Source organism: Corythoichthys intestinalis, chromosome 14 (genome assembly GCF_030265065.1).
Source record: "Corythoichthys intestinalis isolate RoL2023-P3 chromosome 14, ASM3026506v1, whole genome shotgun sequence".
NCBI classification, from domain to species: domain Eukaryota; kingdom Metazoa; phylum Chordata; class Actinopteri; order Syngnathiformes; family Syngnathidae; genus Corythoichthys; species Corythoichthys intestinalis.
The window spans coordinates 10,402,411-10,421,339 of NC_080408.1; the positions used below are offsets into that span (position 1 = coordinate 10,402,411).

Sequence of the window (18,929 nt, forward strand, 5' to 3'; positions counted from 1 at the left end):
CATCTCTCATATGCATTCATTAATGATCATGGCAGTGTCATGTCATAATTATGATGGTCTTATGACAGACTTATAGCGCCACAGTCAAAGTAGCTAACTAGCAATTAATGAAACAACTGGAATAGTAACTGAAGAAATTACTAGCACAGAACATGAATTTTGAATGTTATTTACATCTGTAGAGCTGCAATGCATGCTAGGAGGCATGTTGGATGACAAGTGTTGACAGCAGGTGGCAGCAGAGGTTCACTGTCTCCCCCATGCGGGAAGTGATGGCAAAATGACGCTTCTTGAATTAATGAAGCTTTGCAGCCAATTGGTTCAAGCTTTGCAGCCAATTGGTTCAAAGCTTCATAATGATTCATATGGTTTTATGACAGTCTTATGATGCCGCTGTCAAAAAAAGTGTTTCCGGTTAATATCTTTTGATGTAAATATCCCATAATACAGTGAGCACAGCTGTGGCTTATAGTCCAGTGCAGCTTATCTATGAACAAATGCCTTTTTTGTGTCAAATTTGGTGGGTGGTGGCTTATAGTCAGGTGCGCCTTACAGTCCAGAAATTAGGGTACATGTCCTTCTATCTGTGGTTCCCTTTAAAAATGACTAGCGAAAAATTGAGCATCTATTTCTGGTGATCATTTTCTTCTTATTGTAGCTGCTTGTGTTTCGAGATTTGACTTCTGGCACTCTACTTTCTTTCCCTACCGAGCAGAGGGTGCCGCTGAGCCCCTCCACCGTCACAAAGTACTTACAAGTGGACACACTTTGAGCTTTTCTGCATTGAAAGACCAGCATCTGCCCCCGTATTGTTATGGTACTGTTATTATTTTTAACACTGATAGCCACAGGGTCTGTTGAAAAACTGCCTTTTTTTTTAGCTTCTCAAAGATATAATCTTATGTCAGCACTCAGTAAACGTCAGCAAAGACATTTAAGAGGATGTGTGGAAAGATTCAAATATTTTAAAAGTCATTTTATTATTATTACAGTCAACAATTTGGAACAAGAACAACATACCAACTCTCCTGTGACAACATGAGGTAGACTACTGACCACCGTACTACTTCTCTCTGTGAAGATTGTGTAAGCAAGTTGCATATTACTTAATGTATATTTACGTGGAGCCTTTTTTGGTTAGTATACTTGTGATCATGCTATCAATTGGGGAGTTGATTCGATTGGAATCCATCAATTGGTTTGGCAACATGTTTAGTGCAAGTTCACTTCCTTACACCTCAGTAGATTCTCCCACCCTAGCGTGCATGCAATTAAACACTTTCTATCACGTGATTATCAGTCCAACTATAATGCTGAAAATAAATAACTCCCTGGTGGTGCGCATACAAACACGCATTTAAGGACATCTTAGGTAGATTCTTCTTGCCGACTGAGAAAGACACCAACAAACCGGGTAAAACTTTCATGCACGCGAACACAAAAACAACAGTACCCCTCAGGGTGATAGTGGGGGGCGGACCATGATAGAATATATTATTATTAATAATAATGTAAACTTTAAACAGTACAGTAGTCTAATTCTCTTGCTTTTGGCTCCAGCGACATTCTTTTTTCTCTGCCTAGTTCTCATTGGTGGTCCACGCAAGGGTGTCACTTCTTAAGGCATATTCTTTGGAAAACCCTGTGCACACACCCATATGAAAGACAAGGTTCCTTAACAATACGCAGGGCATCTTAACACCTTTGTTTAAAGGGGACATATTATGGAAAATGTATTTCTTGTACAAATTGTTATATAGTTATCGTTAGTATAACTATAACATAACTATATATATATATATATATATAAAACTATAACTATAGTTATTACATATGAATAACTATTCATATGTTGCCCTATCTATCCATCAGTGTGGAATTTAACTACCGTATTTTTCGGACTATAAGTCGTAGTTTTTTTCTTATAGTTTGGCTGGGGGTTCGACTTGTACAGGTAGTCCCTGGGTTATGACGGACCCGACTTACGCGATATCGACTTTTCATTTTGCGATGAATGCTTTCATTTTGGCACAGGAAGCCTAGAGCAGGTTGTTAAGGACCTCCTAAGGGGACATGGAAGAAGAAAAAAAAAAGGGGAAAAAAAAGTACCCCGAAAGGGACACGGAAGTTTTGTTTTTTTCTGTCGACGCAAAAAATAAAAATGCCCCGGAAAAAAAATTACACGGAAGTAAAAAAACAGAAAAAAAATAAAATAATTTTTTTTGCATCGAAGCAAATTTTTTTTTTTACATCGAAGCAAAAAAAAATAATTTTTTTTTGCATCAAAGCAAAAATTTTTTACATCGAAGCAAAAAAATTATCTGCATCGAAGCAAAAAATGTTCACATCATATAAAATATATATATATTTTTGCTTCGATATAAAAAATGTTTTGCTTTGATGAGAATTTTTTTTTTGCATCAAAGCAAAAATTTCTTACATCGAAGCAAAAAAAAATTTTTTTTTTATTGCATCAAAGCAAATATGTTTTATCTTTAAGATTTAAGATATGAAAAAATGCTTTTTTGCTTTTATATCGAAGCAAAAAATGTATATTTTTTTGCTTGCTAAAAATGTTTTGCTTCGAGAAAAAAAATTTGCTTAATGTAAAAAAATTTACATCGAAGAAAAACAATTTTTTACATTGAAGCAAAAAAAATAAATAAATTCAGCTATTTTAAATGTGCAGCTCAATTTCTTGGACACGACTTATATAGCGCATTTATCTACATGGTTACCATGCCCAAAGGGCTTTACATTAGCACACATTTCCCCGTTCACGCACACATTCACACCCCAATGGAGCTGCTGCCATGCAAGGCACTCTCAAACCATTGAAGGCAAATCATAGCCGGGAATCGAACCACTGACCCTTCGGTCCAAGGACAACTCCAGCTACCAACTGCGCCACGGCCGTTTCCAGCAACAATGGGTCAACAGCAACAATGGAGCGTGTTCACCCGAAAAAAAACGGAAGTCTGCTGCGGATCTGGTACCCATCGTGCAGCGCGACCTTTTTTTTTTTCGCCTTACTGGAGTGTTGACCTGGCTTCCCACTCTTTTGTCACGGTAAGCGATTTTCATTTCTAAGGGACACTGTTGTGCTGTAACAGTAACGCGGGGGTGTGAGGTTGGCAAACTCAGACTTGGCGTGAGGTTACTACTTGCTGTGCTTGTTTTTGATACCTGTTTGCTTGCTCTTGTGGGATTGTAATCAATAAATCACGTATATTCTGCAATTTTCATAAATAAACATTGTCTATTGAGCAAAAGTGTGTCCGTTACTGATTCACCGCGAACCTGAAATTTCATACAACACAGACGTTTGCTATGTAAGTCAGCCAACTGTTCTTTTGTTGTATTTAGATCCTCATTCATTTTAATTTTTATGTTCCTTATCCAATTATTCAAACTAAATAGTTCATCGAATAATCGACTTCTAAAATAATCGAAAACTGCAGCCCAAGTTTGGAGCTTTTTGTTTATGTGTTATGTAACGTTAGCATACCGCACACTTATTCGGCCTGTTGTTCTCTAGTCTATTTTAATTTTAAATTGCCTTTCAAGATGATATGTCTGTTCTTGGTGTTGGATTTGTGTCAAATAAATTTCCACCCAAAATGTGATTTATAATCCGGTGTAATTTATATATGTTGTTTTCCTCTTCATTGTGTATTTTTTGGCGGGTGCGATTTATAGTCCGAAAAGGTAAGTAGAGCCGTATTAGGTAATCTAGATTAGTACAATAGTGTTAAAAACAAGGAATAAGAGTGTGAATGTTGTAATACCACAGATGGATAATGCGTCCCCTTTAAAGTTGATATAGTGTTAAAGGTGCGTATGTGTCTAACGTCCATAAAGACATTGTAATACTGGTTCAGTCTAAGTAATTAAACTGAACATATTGTCTAGGATTAACATATGTAAGTAGCGTGCTAGATATGATTTCAGGGTTCAGGATTGCAGGTTTCCCCACCCAAATAATGCACTTTATATACAGCATATATCCAATAGGCAGTGTTTGGTGTGGAGTTGTTAGGCAGTGAAAGGCATGATAAGACAAAAAAAAAAAGGTGCAGCTGAAGGATGTCTTTGGTGCCAAGAAGAGCGTAAACACAAGGAGGAAAACGTCCTTCCGTCTCTTTTCCAAGTCCGATTTTTCCCTTTTAAAAACCCTGAGTTAAACGTACAATGTGGCTAAAAACTTGTCCACGTACAATCAAGGCATAGCTGAGCGTCCATCAGATGATAGCGAAAAAGGCTATCTTTCGCTTTCGGTGGGGGACGTTTCAAACATGGCGTCCGGTGAGAAAGTAAAGAGGCCGGTCTTCGCTGCAGTTGGCCGTTTGGAACTCGTCTCGCAGGCGGAACTGCCATTCATCCTCCAGCTCTAGACGCACGATGGTTTGACGCAAGGAGCTGCGGTCCTGGCAGATGACGCACAAGTTGGCGCCTAGAGGATGAAGTTGCAAGGAAAATATTGTGTTAGAGCTCATTATGGTATGCGACACATACTAAAGGCTCACTCTAATACCGTATTGGCCCGAATATAAGACAGCCCTGATTATAAGACGACCCCCTCTTTTGCAAGACTCAAGTTTGAAAAAAGACTTTTTGAACACCAAATTCATTTTTATACAGAAAATAATTACAGTACATCTGAAACAAATGACTATAACAATATATTTGAGAGAAAAAGCATGTTATTTCGCCTCATTCAAATCTTATATATAACTCTTATATACAGTTGTGGTCAAAAGTTTACATAGACTTGTGAAGAACATAATGTCATGGCTCTCTTGAGTTTCCAGTTATTTCTACAACTCTGATTTTTCTCCGATAGAGTGATTGGAACAGATACTTCTTTGTCACAAAAAACATTCATGAAGTTTGGTTCTTTTATGACTTTATTATGGGTGAACAGAAAAAAGTGATCAAATCTGCTGGGTCAAAAAAATACATACAGCAGCGCTAATATTTGGTAACATGTCCCTTGGCCATTTTCACTTCAATTAGGCGCTTTTGGTAGCCATCCACAAGCTTCTGGTAAAATTCTGGTTGAATCTTTGACCACTTCTCTTGACAGAATTGGTGCAGTTCAATTAAATTTGATGGCTTTCTGACATGGACTTGTTTCTTCAGCATTGTCCACAAGTTCTCAATGGGGTTTTGGGAAGGCCATTCGAAAACCTTAATTCTAGCCTTATTTAGCCATTCCATTACCACTTTTGATGTGTGTTTGGGGTGATTGTCCTGTTGGAACACCCAACTGCGCCCAAGACCCAATCTTCGGGGTGATGACGTTAGGTTATCTTGAAGAATTTCAAGGTAATCCTCCTTCTTCATTATCCCATTTACTCTCTGTAAAGCACCAGTTCCATTGGCAGCATAACAGCCCCACAGCATAATACTACCACCACCGTGCTTGACGGTAGGCATGGTGTACTTGGGGTTAAAGGCCTCACCTTTTCTCCTCCAAACATATTGCTGGGCATTGTGGCCAAACAGCTCGATTTTTGTTTCGTCTGACCACAGAACTTTCCTCCAGAAGGTCTTATCTTTGTCCATGTGATCAGCAGCAAACTTCAGTCGAGCCTGAAGGTCCCGCTTTTGGAGCAAGGGCTTCCTTCTTGCACGGCAGCCTCTCAGTCCATGGACATGCAAAACACGCTTGACTGTGGACACTGACACCTGTGTTCCAGCAGCTTCTAATTCTTGGCAGATCTGCTTTTCGGTGATTCTCGGTTGAATCTTCACCCTCCTGACCAATTTTCTCTCAGCAGCAGGTGATAGCTTGCGTTTTTTTTCTGATCGTGGCAGTGACAAAACAGTGCCACGCACTTTATACTTACAAACAATTGTTTGCACTGTTGCTCTTGGGACCTGCAGCTGCTTTGAAATGGCTCCAAGTGACTTTCCTGACTTGTTCAAGTCAATGATTCGCTTTTTCAGATCCATGTATGTATATTTTTGACCCAGCAGATTTGATCACTTTTTCTGTTAACCCATAATAAAGTCATAAAAGAACCGAACTTTATGACTGTTTTTTGTGACAAAGAAGTATCTGTTTCAATTGTTTTGTAGGAGAAAAATCAGAGTTGTAGAAATAACTGGAAACTCAAGAGAGCCATGACATTATTTTCTTCACAAGTGTATGTAAACTTTTGACCACAACTGTATGTATGTAAACTAAAGTGCAATCACATTCGTAAATGAATGGCTTTTGGTTTTTGAAATGTAAATAAACCAATCTATTGTGATAAAACAAACAAAATTGCAATAACTGCATTAACAATCAAAATGAAGTCTAACTGTAACTGTTGTCTTGAAACAAATCTGAATAAGGAAAAACACTGCAATAAAATCATGCAAACTGGTTAAACTTGAGAGTAGCTGAGATCTGTCATGACAGAACATCGCTTCAATGATATCTGGCGCCATCTAGCGTCGTGAATGGGGAGAGTAGCTGAGATCTGTCATGACAGAACATCGCTTCAATGATATCTGCGCCATCTAGCGTCGTGAATGGGTATAATGTCTAGACCGCGAATATAAGACGACCCCCTCTTTTTCAGTCTTATTTCAATGCAAAAAACACCGTCTTATATTCAGGCCAATACGGTAATAGTTTTAAATTAATCAATAGATCAAAATAAAACCTAAATAATAGTAAATACATTCTATAAATACTAGGGTTGTTCCGATCATGTTTTTTGCTCCCGATCCGATCCCGATCGTTTTAGTTTGAGTATCTGCCGATCCCGATACTTCCCGATCCGATTGCTTTTTTTTGCTCCCCATTCAATTCCAATCATTCCCGATAATTTTTCCTGATCATATACATTTTGGCAATGCATTAAGAAAAAAATGAATAAAACTCGGACGAATATATACATTCAACATACAGTACTTGTACTGTATTTGTTTATTATGACAATAAATCCTCAAGATGGCATTTACATTATTAACATTCTTTCTGTGAGAGGAATCCACGGATAGAAAGACTTGTGACTTTGTATATTGTGACTAAATATTGCCATCTAGTGTATTTGCTGAGCTTTCACTAAATGATACTGCAGCCATTCAACCTAAATGCATGATAGGAAGTGGAACCATGACTGTGTGTAGTGCTACCAATTGATCTATCTTCTCTGCGCTGGGAAATAACATAAGGCGTTAAGAAAAAGATCAATTGCTACCTTGCTTCCCCACATTGCTTCCCATGATATTTCTAATTGTAGGGAGAGGGAGTGTAAGGCTTTAGCCTATTAAAAACAGGCTCCAAAGGCTGCCAAAATTCACTCTACTCATTTTACGCTGCCTTTTATCTCTCTATATAGGTAAAACGGCGCCATTACAGATTGAGCGCGACAATGCGTGAGTGGGTCGTACAGCGCATGCATTAAATATTTTAACGTGATACATTTTTTAAAAAATTGATTACCGCCGTTATCGGGATAAATTTGATAACTCTACCTTAAGCCTAAACTAAAGACTCTGGATAAGTGTAACATATTATCTCTGTAACGTTAAATACAATTAGAAAACGACATAATTAAAATATATATGCATATATATATATATATATATGTATGCATATATTTAAAAAAAGGCTTGTCCGATATTTTTTTTGCCGATTCCGATACTTTGAAAATGACGTGATCGGACCCGATCGATGGGGATGCCGATCGATTGGGACATCTCTAATAAATACTGTATTTTTTGGACGATGAATCGCTCCAACAACAAACAAAAAAATGCACAATGGAGAAAGAAAAAAAAAGTAATGTTTTATGGGGGAAATTTCAGGGACATGTCCTGTTGCATGGCTGTGGATGGCATCAATTTACATGGGCACCAGTTGAATGTCAATAGGCAGTGATGAGACGTTTTTGGTCAAAAATGACAACCACACAGGATTTTCTGCCATTGAAAATGAATGAGAAATTTAGACTCACATGGCTGTCAATGGCTTTGACTTACATGGGCCCTAGTTGAATGTCAATGGGCTGTAATGGTAAGCGGTCAAAAATCAGAACCACATACTAGTATGTTTTCCTGCCATTGAAAATGAAGGGGAAATGAATGGAATGACGTACATGGCTGTCAATGGCATCCCATTAGAAATGGATGGGCAAGTTTTTGAAAAATTCTGTATTCAACTTTTATGCCCCTTACCGTCCTGGATTAATTTATATGTAAATTATGTGATTTGGTCAAAAATTGTAGGCCAAGTAGTCATTGGAATTTTTTATCTTTTGTTTTTTCAAAATAATTCTACTCAATGAAGAATGGATGTTCGTGTAAATGCTTTTGGTACCAGCACTGCTCCAAGGAAAAACTGTTCAAATAAAGTTGGTGTACAATTTCCTGACTCACCTTTGAGGAAGCGGAACTTCTTGAGGAGTCCGGAGACAACGAAGGAGTCGCACAGGTACAACAGCAGGCCGCTGAACACCAGGCCTTGGTGGTTAAGGTTGGTGGAGTGTGGACGGGAGTTGATGTAGCACACGGATATCTGGCACACATACACAAGACAACCCTGGTTAGTTCAGATATATTTAATTTAACAGACGTCATTGCGTCTTCTTCTCTTCACTTCCTGAAGGTAGTACTTACCTCCGGACTGATATTGAGGTAGCTGTCAATGGACAGGACTGGGTTGTTTGGGTTCCGAATGGCTTCAGGGAACAGCCGGTGGCTGCAGCTCTGCAGGTACCTTTCCAGCAGGAACTGGGCCGGTGCATCTAGCAGGGTCTGCTCGCTGTCCGGGGCGCACACGTACTGTGATGGGCTGATAGGGGCCGGGTTTTCTATCTCCTGTGAATAGAGAGGAAAGTTGGGAGGAATGCTAGCCAGTCGATAAAACCTTTAGGAGTAGTTCCCTTTGGAATTGCCTGCAATTACTCTTATGTTATTGTTTCTATTGTTGTTTCATTGTTTTTATTGTTAGTGTAATTATCTTATTGTTGTTGTATTGTATTGTATTTGTTTATACAGTGTTGGCCAAAAGTATTGGCACCCCTGCAATTCTGTCAGATAATGCTCAATTTCTCCCAGAAAATGTTTGCAATTACAAATGCTTTGGTAGTAATATCTTCATTGATTTTGCTTGCAATAAAAAAAAACAAAACAAAAGAGAATGGAGAAAATAAATTAAACATTATCATTTTACACAAAACTCCAAAAATAGGCCAGACAAAAGTATTGGCACCCTTTGAAAAATCATGTGACGCTTCTCTAATTTGTAGGGTTGTAGGGTTTTTTTGCTCCCGATTCAATTCCAATCATTCCCGATAATTTTTCCCGATCATATACATTTTGGCAATGCATTAAGAAAAAAATGAATAAAACTCGGACGAATATATACATTCAACATACAGTACATAAGTACTGTATTTGTTTATTATGACAGTAAATCCTCAAGATGGCATTTACATTATTAACATTCTTTCTGTGAGAGGAATCCACGGATAGAAAGACTTGTGACTTTGTATATTGTGACTAAATATTGCCATCTAGTGTATTTGCTGAGCTTTCACTAAATGATACTGCAGCCATTCAACCTAAATGCATGCGTGATGCCATCGACGAGCAAGGGTAAGCCAACTCACTTATTTTTTTATGCTGAAAAAGTTTCTTTTGAAAGTTTCTTTTGATATTGCAAGACAAAGTTAATTTTGATGCAATAAAAGTGTGTGTTTGTGTATATAATAATAAAATGTGCATATCAGATCAAAGTCGTACGTGCACTGTGTGTATCCCAGGCAGGAATTTATAATTTGTTGTGCTCTTCTTTCTATATGAAGATTAGGGATGTAGCACATATTCAGCTATGGTATTCTTTCTATTGTCATACATATAGATTTCCATTATTATTTATTGCTGTATATATTTTTATTTTATACTTTATTATTTTCATAAATACTGACTTTTTTTTTTCATGTACATTTATAGTGACAATGAAAGTAAAGTGAAATGAAAATGGAAGGGTGGAAAGAGGACCGACACCCCATGGAAGTGTGGGCTGTGTGATGTAGCCCTGTGTATAATTCCAGGACGAAACTGCTTTTCGGAGTGGCATGCCTGAAAAAAATTTAACTTGTTTATTGTAAATATTTTTGAAAATACTTTTTTTCCCAATGTTATATATATATTTTTTTCCCCACAATCAGTCTTCTCAATTTGTCTATATAAATGTGTGTTCAAGAAGCTTGACTGTGTGTACATAAGTTTCATCGGGTGATGGGCCGCAATACCTAAACTCATAAAGAGATGGCCTCTAAACACTTTTTGTGTTAGATGGTATATATTTTTTCACTGTTCGGTCTGCTGTATATAACCTGTTTTGACTAGAGCATGTATAAAGGCAAAAAACGCCTATGGCTATACCTGTTGTTTATGTTGAATTGTCAAATATAAGACTATTTATTCTAAATTTTTTTGGTTGAATGTTCATCCTAACATGTTGAATAAATATTACAAAGTTTCAAAACGGTTCGTTACGCATGTTTGGTTGTCAATTGGACATCAATATTAAAAATTTTGACAAAACGATTTTGGAATTTTTGGTCTTTTTGGGCCCAAAATGATTTATAATTGGTCAGTGAAGGAAACAACAGTTTGGACATGAAGTTCAAGGTGTCACAAAAAAAGGGACCAAACCAGGCCATCGTAAACAATTCTTTCTTTGAAATATAAAGGCAACTTCAAAGGCATGCAAAATCAGACAAAATAGGCCCAGACCTTAAAGGGTTAAGCCAAAACTAAAGACTCTGGATGAGTGTAACATATTATGTCTGTAACGCTAAATACAATTAGAACACGATTTAAATAAGAAATATATATATATTAAAAAAGGCATGTCCGATATTTTTTTTGCCGATTCCGATACTTTGAAAATGACGTGATCGGACCCGATCGATGCCGATCAATCGGGACATCTCTACTAATTTGTGTAATTAACAGCACCTGTTACTTGCCTGTGGCACATAACAGGTGGTGCCAATAACTAAATCACACTTGCAGCCAGTTAAAATGGATTAAAGTTGACTCAACCTCGGTCCTGTGTCTTTGTGTGTACCACATTAAGCATTGAGAAAAGTAAGAAGACCAAAGAACTGTCTGAGGCTAGAAGTCCATCTCCAAAGATCTGAATGTTCCTGTGTCTACCGTGCGCAGTGTCATCAATAAGTGTAAAGCCCTTGGCATTGTGGCTAACCTCGCTAGATGTGGACGGAAAAGAAATATTGACGAGTGATTTCAACAAATGATTGAGTGAATGGTGGATAAAGAACCTCGACTAACATCCAAACAAGTTCAAGCTGTCCCGCAGTCCGAGGGTACAACAGTGTCACCCTGTACTATTCATCGGTGTCTGAATGAAAAGGGACTCATAGTAGGATACCAAGGAAGACCCCACTTCTGACCCGGAGACATTAAAAAGCCAGGCTGGAGTTGGCCAAAACTTACCTGAGAAAGCAAAAAACGCTTTGGAAGAATGTTCTTTGGTCAGATGAGACAAAAGTAAAGCTTTTGGGGAAAAGGCATAGGGTTTACAGGAAAAAAAATGAGGCCTTCTAAGAAAAGAACACAGTCCCCACAGTCAAACATGTCGGCGTTTCCCTGATGTTTTGGGGTTGCTTTGCTGCCTCTGGCACTGGATGGCTTGGCCGTGGGCATGGCATTACGAAGTCTGAAGACTACCAACAAATTTTGCATGATAATGCAAGGCCCAGTGTGAGAAAGCTGGGTCCTCAGAGGTCAAGGGTCTTCCAGGAGGAGAATGGCCCAAAACGCACTTCAAAAAGCACTAGAAAATGATTTGAGCGAAAACTGGAGGCTTCTAAAGTGTGAGTCCGGACCTGAACCCCATAGAACACCTTTGGAGAGATCCAAAAATGGCACCCTTCAAATCTCAGAGACCTAGAGCAGTTGGCCAAAGAAGAATGTTCTAAGATTCCAGCAGAGTATTGTAAGAATCTCATTGATGGATACCGCAAGCGGTTGTTTGCAGGTATTTTGTCTAAAGGTTGTGCTACTAAGTATTAGGCTTAGAGTGCCAATACTTGTGTCTGGCCCATTTTTGGAGTTTTAGGTAAAATGATAATGATTTCATTTTTTTTTTCATTCTCTTTTTGTGTTTTTTTTAGGGCTGTCAAAATCATCGTGTTAACGGGTGGTAATTATTTTTTTAAATTAATCACGTTAAAATATTTGATGGCCGGTTGATGGGTGCGCAGGTGGCCCGGGGGACCACCCTGGGTCCCGGGGCGGGGACGATGGCTCCTTTGCTGGGCTGCGGGAGGAGGGATGGGCTGCGCATGGCCCCCAACCCCCCGCCCGCCCTCCCTCCCCGGGCTGGCTGGGTGGGGGCCGTTGCCCTGGGTTGGCGCCCGCGCAGCTTCTCCGCCCGTCTGCGTGGCTGTCGCACGCCCGGTGGGGCCTGCGTGCTGCTGGATGTGGTAGGGCATGCTCGGGTTGGGGGTCCCGGTGCCGGGATTGGCGATGCGGCGGCATAGGGTTGGTCGCCAACGGGCTTACACTCATAAGAGATTCACACAATTACTGGGTTCTAGATCACAGAACTGATTTGTGTACACTCTACCCCTTTCAATCACTTAGCTTATAGGCTTATAGACACCCCCACCCCCATTCTCCTCTTTCACTGGCCAATAGGCCCCCACATGGTGCAAACCGGAAATACATCTCGCTGACGATAGCACCAGCATATTAGTAACTAGTTTAGATGTTCAATGTATTTCTTGTTGTTGTTTGTGTATGTGTTTCTTTTCTTTCTTCTGTTGTATTTTCTTCTGTCCCCCCATAATCCCTTCCTGTTCGCTGCTTTGTCATAATAAAAAGGTATTTTGAATGATCACAATGGGAGTATGTCAGACTCTCAATGTGAAACATTAAAACTGTTCAGAATCCGGGCACTTAGACTTCCATTCTCTGTGTCAAACAGCTGAACAGGACAGGTTTTTAAAAAAAATATAATATATTTGACGCAATTAACGCACAAATGCCCCACTCAAACAGATTAAAATGACAGCAAAGTTAAATGTGTACTTTTTGTGTTTTTCGGAGTTTTATCGCCCTCTGCTGGCGCTTGGGTGCGACTGATTTTATAGGCTTCAGCACCCATGAGCATTGTGTAACTAATTATTGACATCAACAATGGTGGGCTACTAGTTTATTTTTTGATTGAAAATTTTACAAATTTTATTCAAACAAAAACATTAAGAGGGGTTTTAAATATAAAATTTCTATAACTTGTACTAACATTTATCTTTCAAGAACTACAAGTCTTTCTATCCATGGATCGCTTTAACAGAATGTTAATAATGGTAATGCCATCTTGTTGATTTATTGTTATAATAAACAAATACAGTACTTATGTACCATATGTTGAATGTATATATCCATCTTGTGTCTTATCTTTCCATTCCAACAATAATTTACAGAAAAATATGGCATATTTTATAGATGGTTTGAATTGCGATTAATTGCGATTAATTACGATTAATTAATTTTCAAGCTGTAATTAACTCGATTAAAAAATTTAATCGTTTGACACCCCTAGTTTTTTTTCATTGCAAGCAAAATGAATGAAGATATTAATACCAAAGCATTTGTAATTGCAATCCTTTTCTGGGAGAAATTGAGCATTATCTGACAAAATTGCAGGGGTGCCAATACTTTTGGCCAGCACTGTATGTTGTATTGTTATTGTAAATGTTATGTTATTGGACGTCTAGCACCGCCAATGGCAACCAGTGGAGTGCCCTAGAAAAGGAACCCACCATGAGTTTGGGTTTGACCATGTAGTCTTGGTTGCCTCCGACTGGAATGTGCTTCTTCATCAAGCTGAAGCTGTTGAAGCGACAAAGTAGGAGTCCGCTGCTGTTCACTCGAAGATTGAAGTCCACCTCCTCGCAACTGTACCTATGAACAATCCCCCCAAAAAAGGAGCATCAAATGTGCCCAAAAAAACGAGCGTAGAACGCCCATATCCACGTACTTACCGATTGAGATCATACTGGACGTTTTGGGTTAGATCTACATTGAGCAGGATAAAGTCGTGCAGGTGGCCCCGACTGAAAGGCCGGCTGAAGGCCTTGCGGGCCAGGCCGCTGTTCCACTTGCGAGTTCCGCATATGGCGTAGAGAGGGATCTTTGGCGTGGTTTCCATGTGCCATAGAACCGCTTTCAGGGAAACATTGGTGAGCGATGAGCCGCCGTTAGACGTCTCGCTGTGGAATGACAGCCCAACAGTTACGTAAAGGGAGAACTTTGGACCTTCAACAAATCAGGAAAGTCAAACGCTAAGGGAGATCTGTATCTACCACCTTCCGTCTGTAGGCTGCTGGGCATTCCACAGCACGCAGGAGTCGTCCATCATGACAATGAATGGCCACACTTCCTGCCGCTTGACGCCTTGCTCCTCCCATCGGTTCCTCTCCAGTTCCAAGTTGTGGTATGACAGTTCCTTGATCATGAAGCGTGCGGCACCTAGAACGGTCATAGAAAGTAACATAAATTCTCTTCGAATTGTATTAATGACTGTCATATAAATAGTAAAGCCGCTTACCGACTCCTGAGTTATTGAACATGGCGGGCAGGACGAGCAGGATGTGGTTGGGCCAGTACCTCCTGTAGTGTGGCATCTCAAAGTGCTTGACCACCAGGATGTGCAGGTGAGTGGCGCCCTCCATAGCGTGATAGATGTTGAGCAGGCCGTGCTCTTGGCGTCCCGTTGTTGGCGTGAAGATGGGGCTCTTCAACAAGTCGGGGTCCTGGAGAACATGAAAATGATCAGTGCCATTGAAAGTGTTAGATTGGATGTCTAGCGCAGTCAAAGGCACCCAATGAGATACGCTTTTAAACAGACCTTGGTGGAGACCAAAGGTAGGCACATGCTCTCCAGGTGGCTCCCCTGTTGACTGAAGATAAAGTGCTGCTCCTTGTCTTTGGGAATGACAAACTGGAGCTGGACCTCTTCACCCAGCATGGATGAGCAGAAGGTAAAGGCGTGGAAGGTGCACTCAGACAGCTGTCTCTCACACACATTCACACACGTATGCATTCACACACACATTTAGAGAGGATGAACTTTTGTTAAACAGTTGCCTGAGAGCAGCAGTGTCAAACCAGCTACCCGGGGACCAGATCTGCCAAATTTCCAATATTTTATGAAGAATAAAACATCAAAGTTTAAACTGAGAAAATGTATCATTTTGAGAGACAAACATGTTGATTTTAAACTCCATCGTTTCAAAAAATCTCCAAAATTTGGGACAATGGGGAGTCAGATTGGATGGGCTTTCTGGGTGTTCAACAGGGGTGTCATCTAGAGGTGTGCGAAATTTCCGATTCTTAGATTATTCGTGATTCGGCCGTGGAAGATTCGAGAACAATTCACAAACATCCAAATTCCGATTATTGAAATATGTCAAGTAAAGCGGGAAGTAAAACACACTCAGCGCGCCGCGCGGTCTTCGGGACGCAATGAGGAACGGAGCGAGAGTAGCTAAACATCATGCTTGTCATTACCCGGCCCCTCGGGTAATGACAATGCTCAACTCACGGCTCTAGCTCAACTCATGCCGCGAGATAAAAAAACAACAACATACCTGACTGCTGCCGACAGCTGCTACAAAATACGTCCACATAATGGTACGGTAGATATCATATTTATATAGGACTAGATGCAAAATAGACTCGGTGGCAATAGCAGCACATGTACAGAAAGCTAGATTCGGCGTTAGTAAACGGCGCCATCTTAAAGCAGTAGACTTCCGTGCAAGGTTGTTGTAGCGAACCTTCCAAGCAAATCTAATTAAGTTTATATCTAAAATACTCCTAAATCGGTAAAATATTGACTTGAATCTATCTTTAAAATAGTTTTAAAACTTTTACATGTCGAAAGTAGACAAAAAGGGAAATTATGGAATAACGGGAGCAATTTTTAACGGTTGATTCACAACATTAAATTAATTGAATGTAGTTTAAAGCTGCTGATACAGAATGGGGATTTGAGTATATTATTTATTGTTTTTAACTGTTAACTTGATACTGAACTAGTCGTTTTTTTTTTTTTTTTTTTTTTTACAGTTTTTGTAACTACTGTACAAAACATTAAAAGCAGCTAATAGCGGGGGGTGGGGGGGTGTCATCAATAATCGATTTGTAATTGAATCGTAGCCTCTGAATCGTAATCGAATCGTTAGGTGCCCAAAGAGCACGCAAAAGAGGGCAAAAGAGTTCGCGGCCATGTTGTCGGGGCAACGCTGACCATCTTCTGTCAATGCAGGTGCAAGACGTCAGCTTAGAACTTTCTGTCTGTCAGTTATCAAATGGCGAGGGTGTGACGTGGTTCATCAATGTCAGCATACTGGGCTGTTTTTATCACTTAGTCACTCATTTCTCCTTTGTCTAGCCCACAAAAATAATGCAACTCATATTTTAGATGTATTTTATTGTTGATTACAATATAGACAAGTTTCCTTAGTGAAACATGGGCGGCCCCATCTTTGACATTTACTGCTACAGGCTTCCGGTTTAGGCAGAACAACAAGAAGTGCGGCTGAAGTAAGCAGTGTTAGACAAATGTAAACAGCAAAATCAAACCAGAGGAACCCAAGGACTCTTCAAAAATGGATTCAGCACGACGTAGATGAGGATACTGGACTTTCTGTGCTGTGCGTGGTTGTGTCAACTCCTGGAAGCGCCTATATACAGTATATGGTTGGAAGTGGAATGTTTTGATCAGCGACCAGCTGCTGCAAAAGCGCCAGTGTTAATCTAACTTACCATACGCATTTAATGTCTAGAGCCGTCCATAGCTGACAGTGAGCTAACGTAGACACTATTCTTATGGAAGATTTAGGTATCAACCTGTTGATTAGGGCTACAGCTATCGATTATTTTAGTAGTCAATGAATCTATCAATTAGTTAGTTTGAATAATCAAGTAATGGGATTAGGAACATTTAATGTGTTAGAATGTTGCAGAATAAATTCTATATAATTATATGATAAAAAGGATTGCTAAGTATGTCTTCCATTTTCTAATAATTGCTCCCACAGTTGATTTCTTTACACCAAGCGTTTTACCTATTGCAGATTCAGTCTTCCCAGCCTGGTGCAGGTCTACAATTTTGTCTCTGGTGTCCTTCGACAGCTCTATGGTCTTGGCCATAGTGGAGTTTGGAGTGTGACTTACTGAGGTTGTGGACAGGAGTCTTTTATACCGATAATGAGTTAAAATAGGTGCCATTAATACAGGTAACGAGTGGAGCCTCGTTAGACCTCGTTAGAAGAAGTTAGACATCTTTGACAGCCAGAAATCTTGCTCGTTTGTAGGTGACCAAATACTTATTTTTCATTCTAATTTGGAAATAAATTCTTTAAAAATAAAACAATCTGATTTTCAGTTTTTCCCCCCACATTCTGTCTCTCATGGTTGAGGTTTACCCATGTTGACAATTACAGGCATCTCTAATCTTTTCAAGTCGGAGAACTTGCACAATTGGTGGTTGACTAAATACTTATTTGCCCCACTGTACGTTAGAAAACACGCAGGCTTCCATAGGGTGTCCTAATTTTTTTATATTATTGTATTGTCACACCCCGAATGGTACATATACAGCAAGTGACGAGGAGGTGCGCTCACCTGCGTGTCAGGACTGGCGTCACAGTAGTGGTGACACTGCTCACAATGATGAAAGGCGTTGTGAGCAGCAAAGCGAGTGAGTCGTATAGACTTGGTCTGACGCTTGACTTCCTTTTGGTTTCCATCTTGCTTCTTGAAAACTGTCGGTCAAATATCACATTTGTTTCAGCTGACAATTCATGGAAAGGTTTCACTCGCCATTCCATTCACCTCTACGGCGCTTTGGCGTCTTGTCGCTGTGAACGGGGCTAGCTTTTCTAAACTTGCAGTCTCTGGGGTTAGGGTCGAAGGGAAGCTTGCGCATATCCTCGACGTCAGGCCACTGAGCGTTTACCGGCATCGCCGCCTCTGATGTCTCTGTAGCGTAAAATTCGTGATGAGCCACTATACCGTTACTAAGACCTCATATGATGAGTGTCGTCTTTTACCTTCAACTGCCTCTTCCTCGTCCGACTCCTCCTCATCAAACACGTCCACCTCTAACAGTCTGATTAGCATGCGGAAGAGGATACGAAGGAATTGGAGGTAGGCACCTGTTTTCCCCACCTAGCGAAGAGGGAAGCAGAAGCTGCTATGCTTGACATGTCACACACATATTAGTCACAGTATTAAGGCGCAATACATGTGTAACTCAATTTACTATTACTATTTAACCAATCGGTGGACGGAATGAATACTAGTGCAGGAAAGAGAGAGGCATGTCTGCATCTGAGCCCAAATTAACCAGTTTTAAATAGATTTTTTAATATTGGCCTGTCGGATTAACAAAAAGGCCGATACCAATATACGTCAAATTTCCAAATATCGGTACCGATAGTCGGCCCGGCAGATAATCCGTCTATCTCTACTTCACAATGACAGATCAATGCTAGAGATGTCCCGATCCCCGATCGATCGGGTCCGATCACGTCGTTTTCAAAGCATCGGAATCGGCAAAAAAGTATCGGCCATGCCTTTTTTTAATATATATATTTCTTAATTAAATCGTTTTCTAATTGTATTTAACATTACAGACATAATATGTTACACTCATCCAGTCTTCAGTTAAGGCTTAAAGTAGGGTTATCAAATTGATCCCGTTAACGGTCGTAATTCATTTTTTAAAAAATTTATCACGTTGAAATATTTAACGCAATTAACACATGCGCTGCACGACCCACTCACGCATTGTCGCGTTCAATCTGTAATTGCGCCATTTTACCTAGATATAGAGCTAAAAAGCTAATGAGTAGAGAGAATTTTGGCAGCCTGTG

General features: G+C 39.8%; 1 protein-coding gene across 2 annotated transcripts in view; it reads right to left on the reverse strand.

Moving 5' to 3' along the window:
- Positions 1–961: 961 nt before the first annotated feature.
- Positions 962–18,929, reverse strand: part of greb1l (GREB1 like retinoic acid receptor coactivator) — a 96,491-nt gene continuing 78,523 nt past the window's right edge. For both annotated transcript variants that reach the window (XM_057856609.1, XM_057856608.1), the window contains exons 23-33: positions 18,105–18,222; positions 17,887–18,033; positions 17,677–17,816; positions 14,894–15,055; positions 14,594–14,798; positions 14,352–14,514; positions 14,028–14,255; positions 13,806–13,947; positions 8,620–8,820; positions 8,380–8,518; positions 962–4,453 (exon numbers count right to left, since the gene is read on the reverse strand). In XM_057856609.1, coding sequence (XP_057712592.1) covers positions 4,290–4,453; positions 8,380–8,518; positions 8,620–8,820; positions 13,806–13,947; positions 14,028–14,255; positions 14,352–14,514; positions 14,594–14,798; positions 14,894–15,055; positions 17,677–17,816; positions 17,887–18,033; positions 18,105–18,222 — 1,809 coding nt within the window. In that variant the 3' untranslated portion in view covers positions 962–4,289. The remainder of the gene's footprint in view (positions 4,454–8,379; positions 8,519–8,619; positions 8,821–13,805; positions 13,948–14,027; positions 14,256–14,351; positions 14,515–14,593; positions 14,799–14,893; positions 15,056–17,676; positions 17,817–17,886; positions 18,034–18,104; positions 18,223–18,929) is intronic.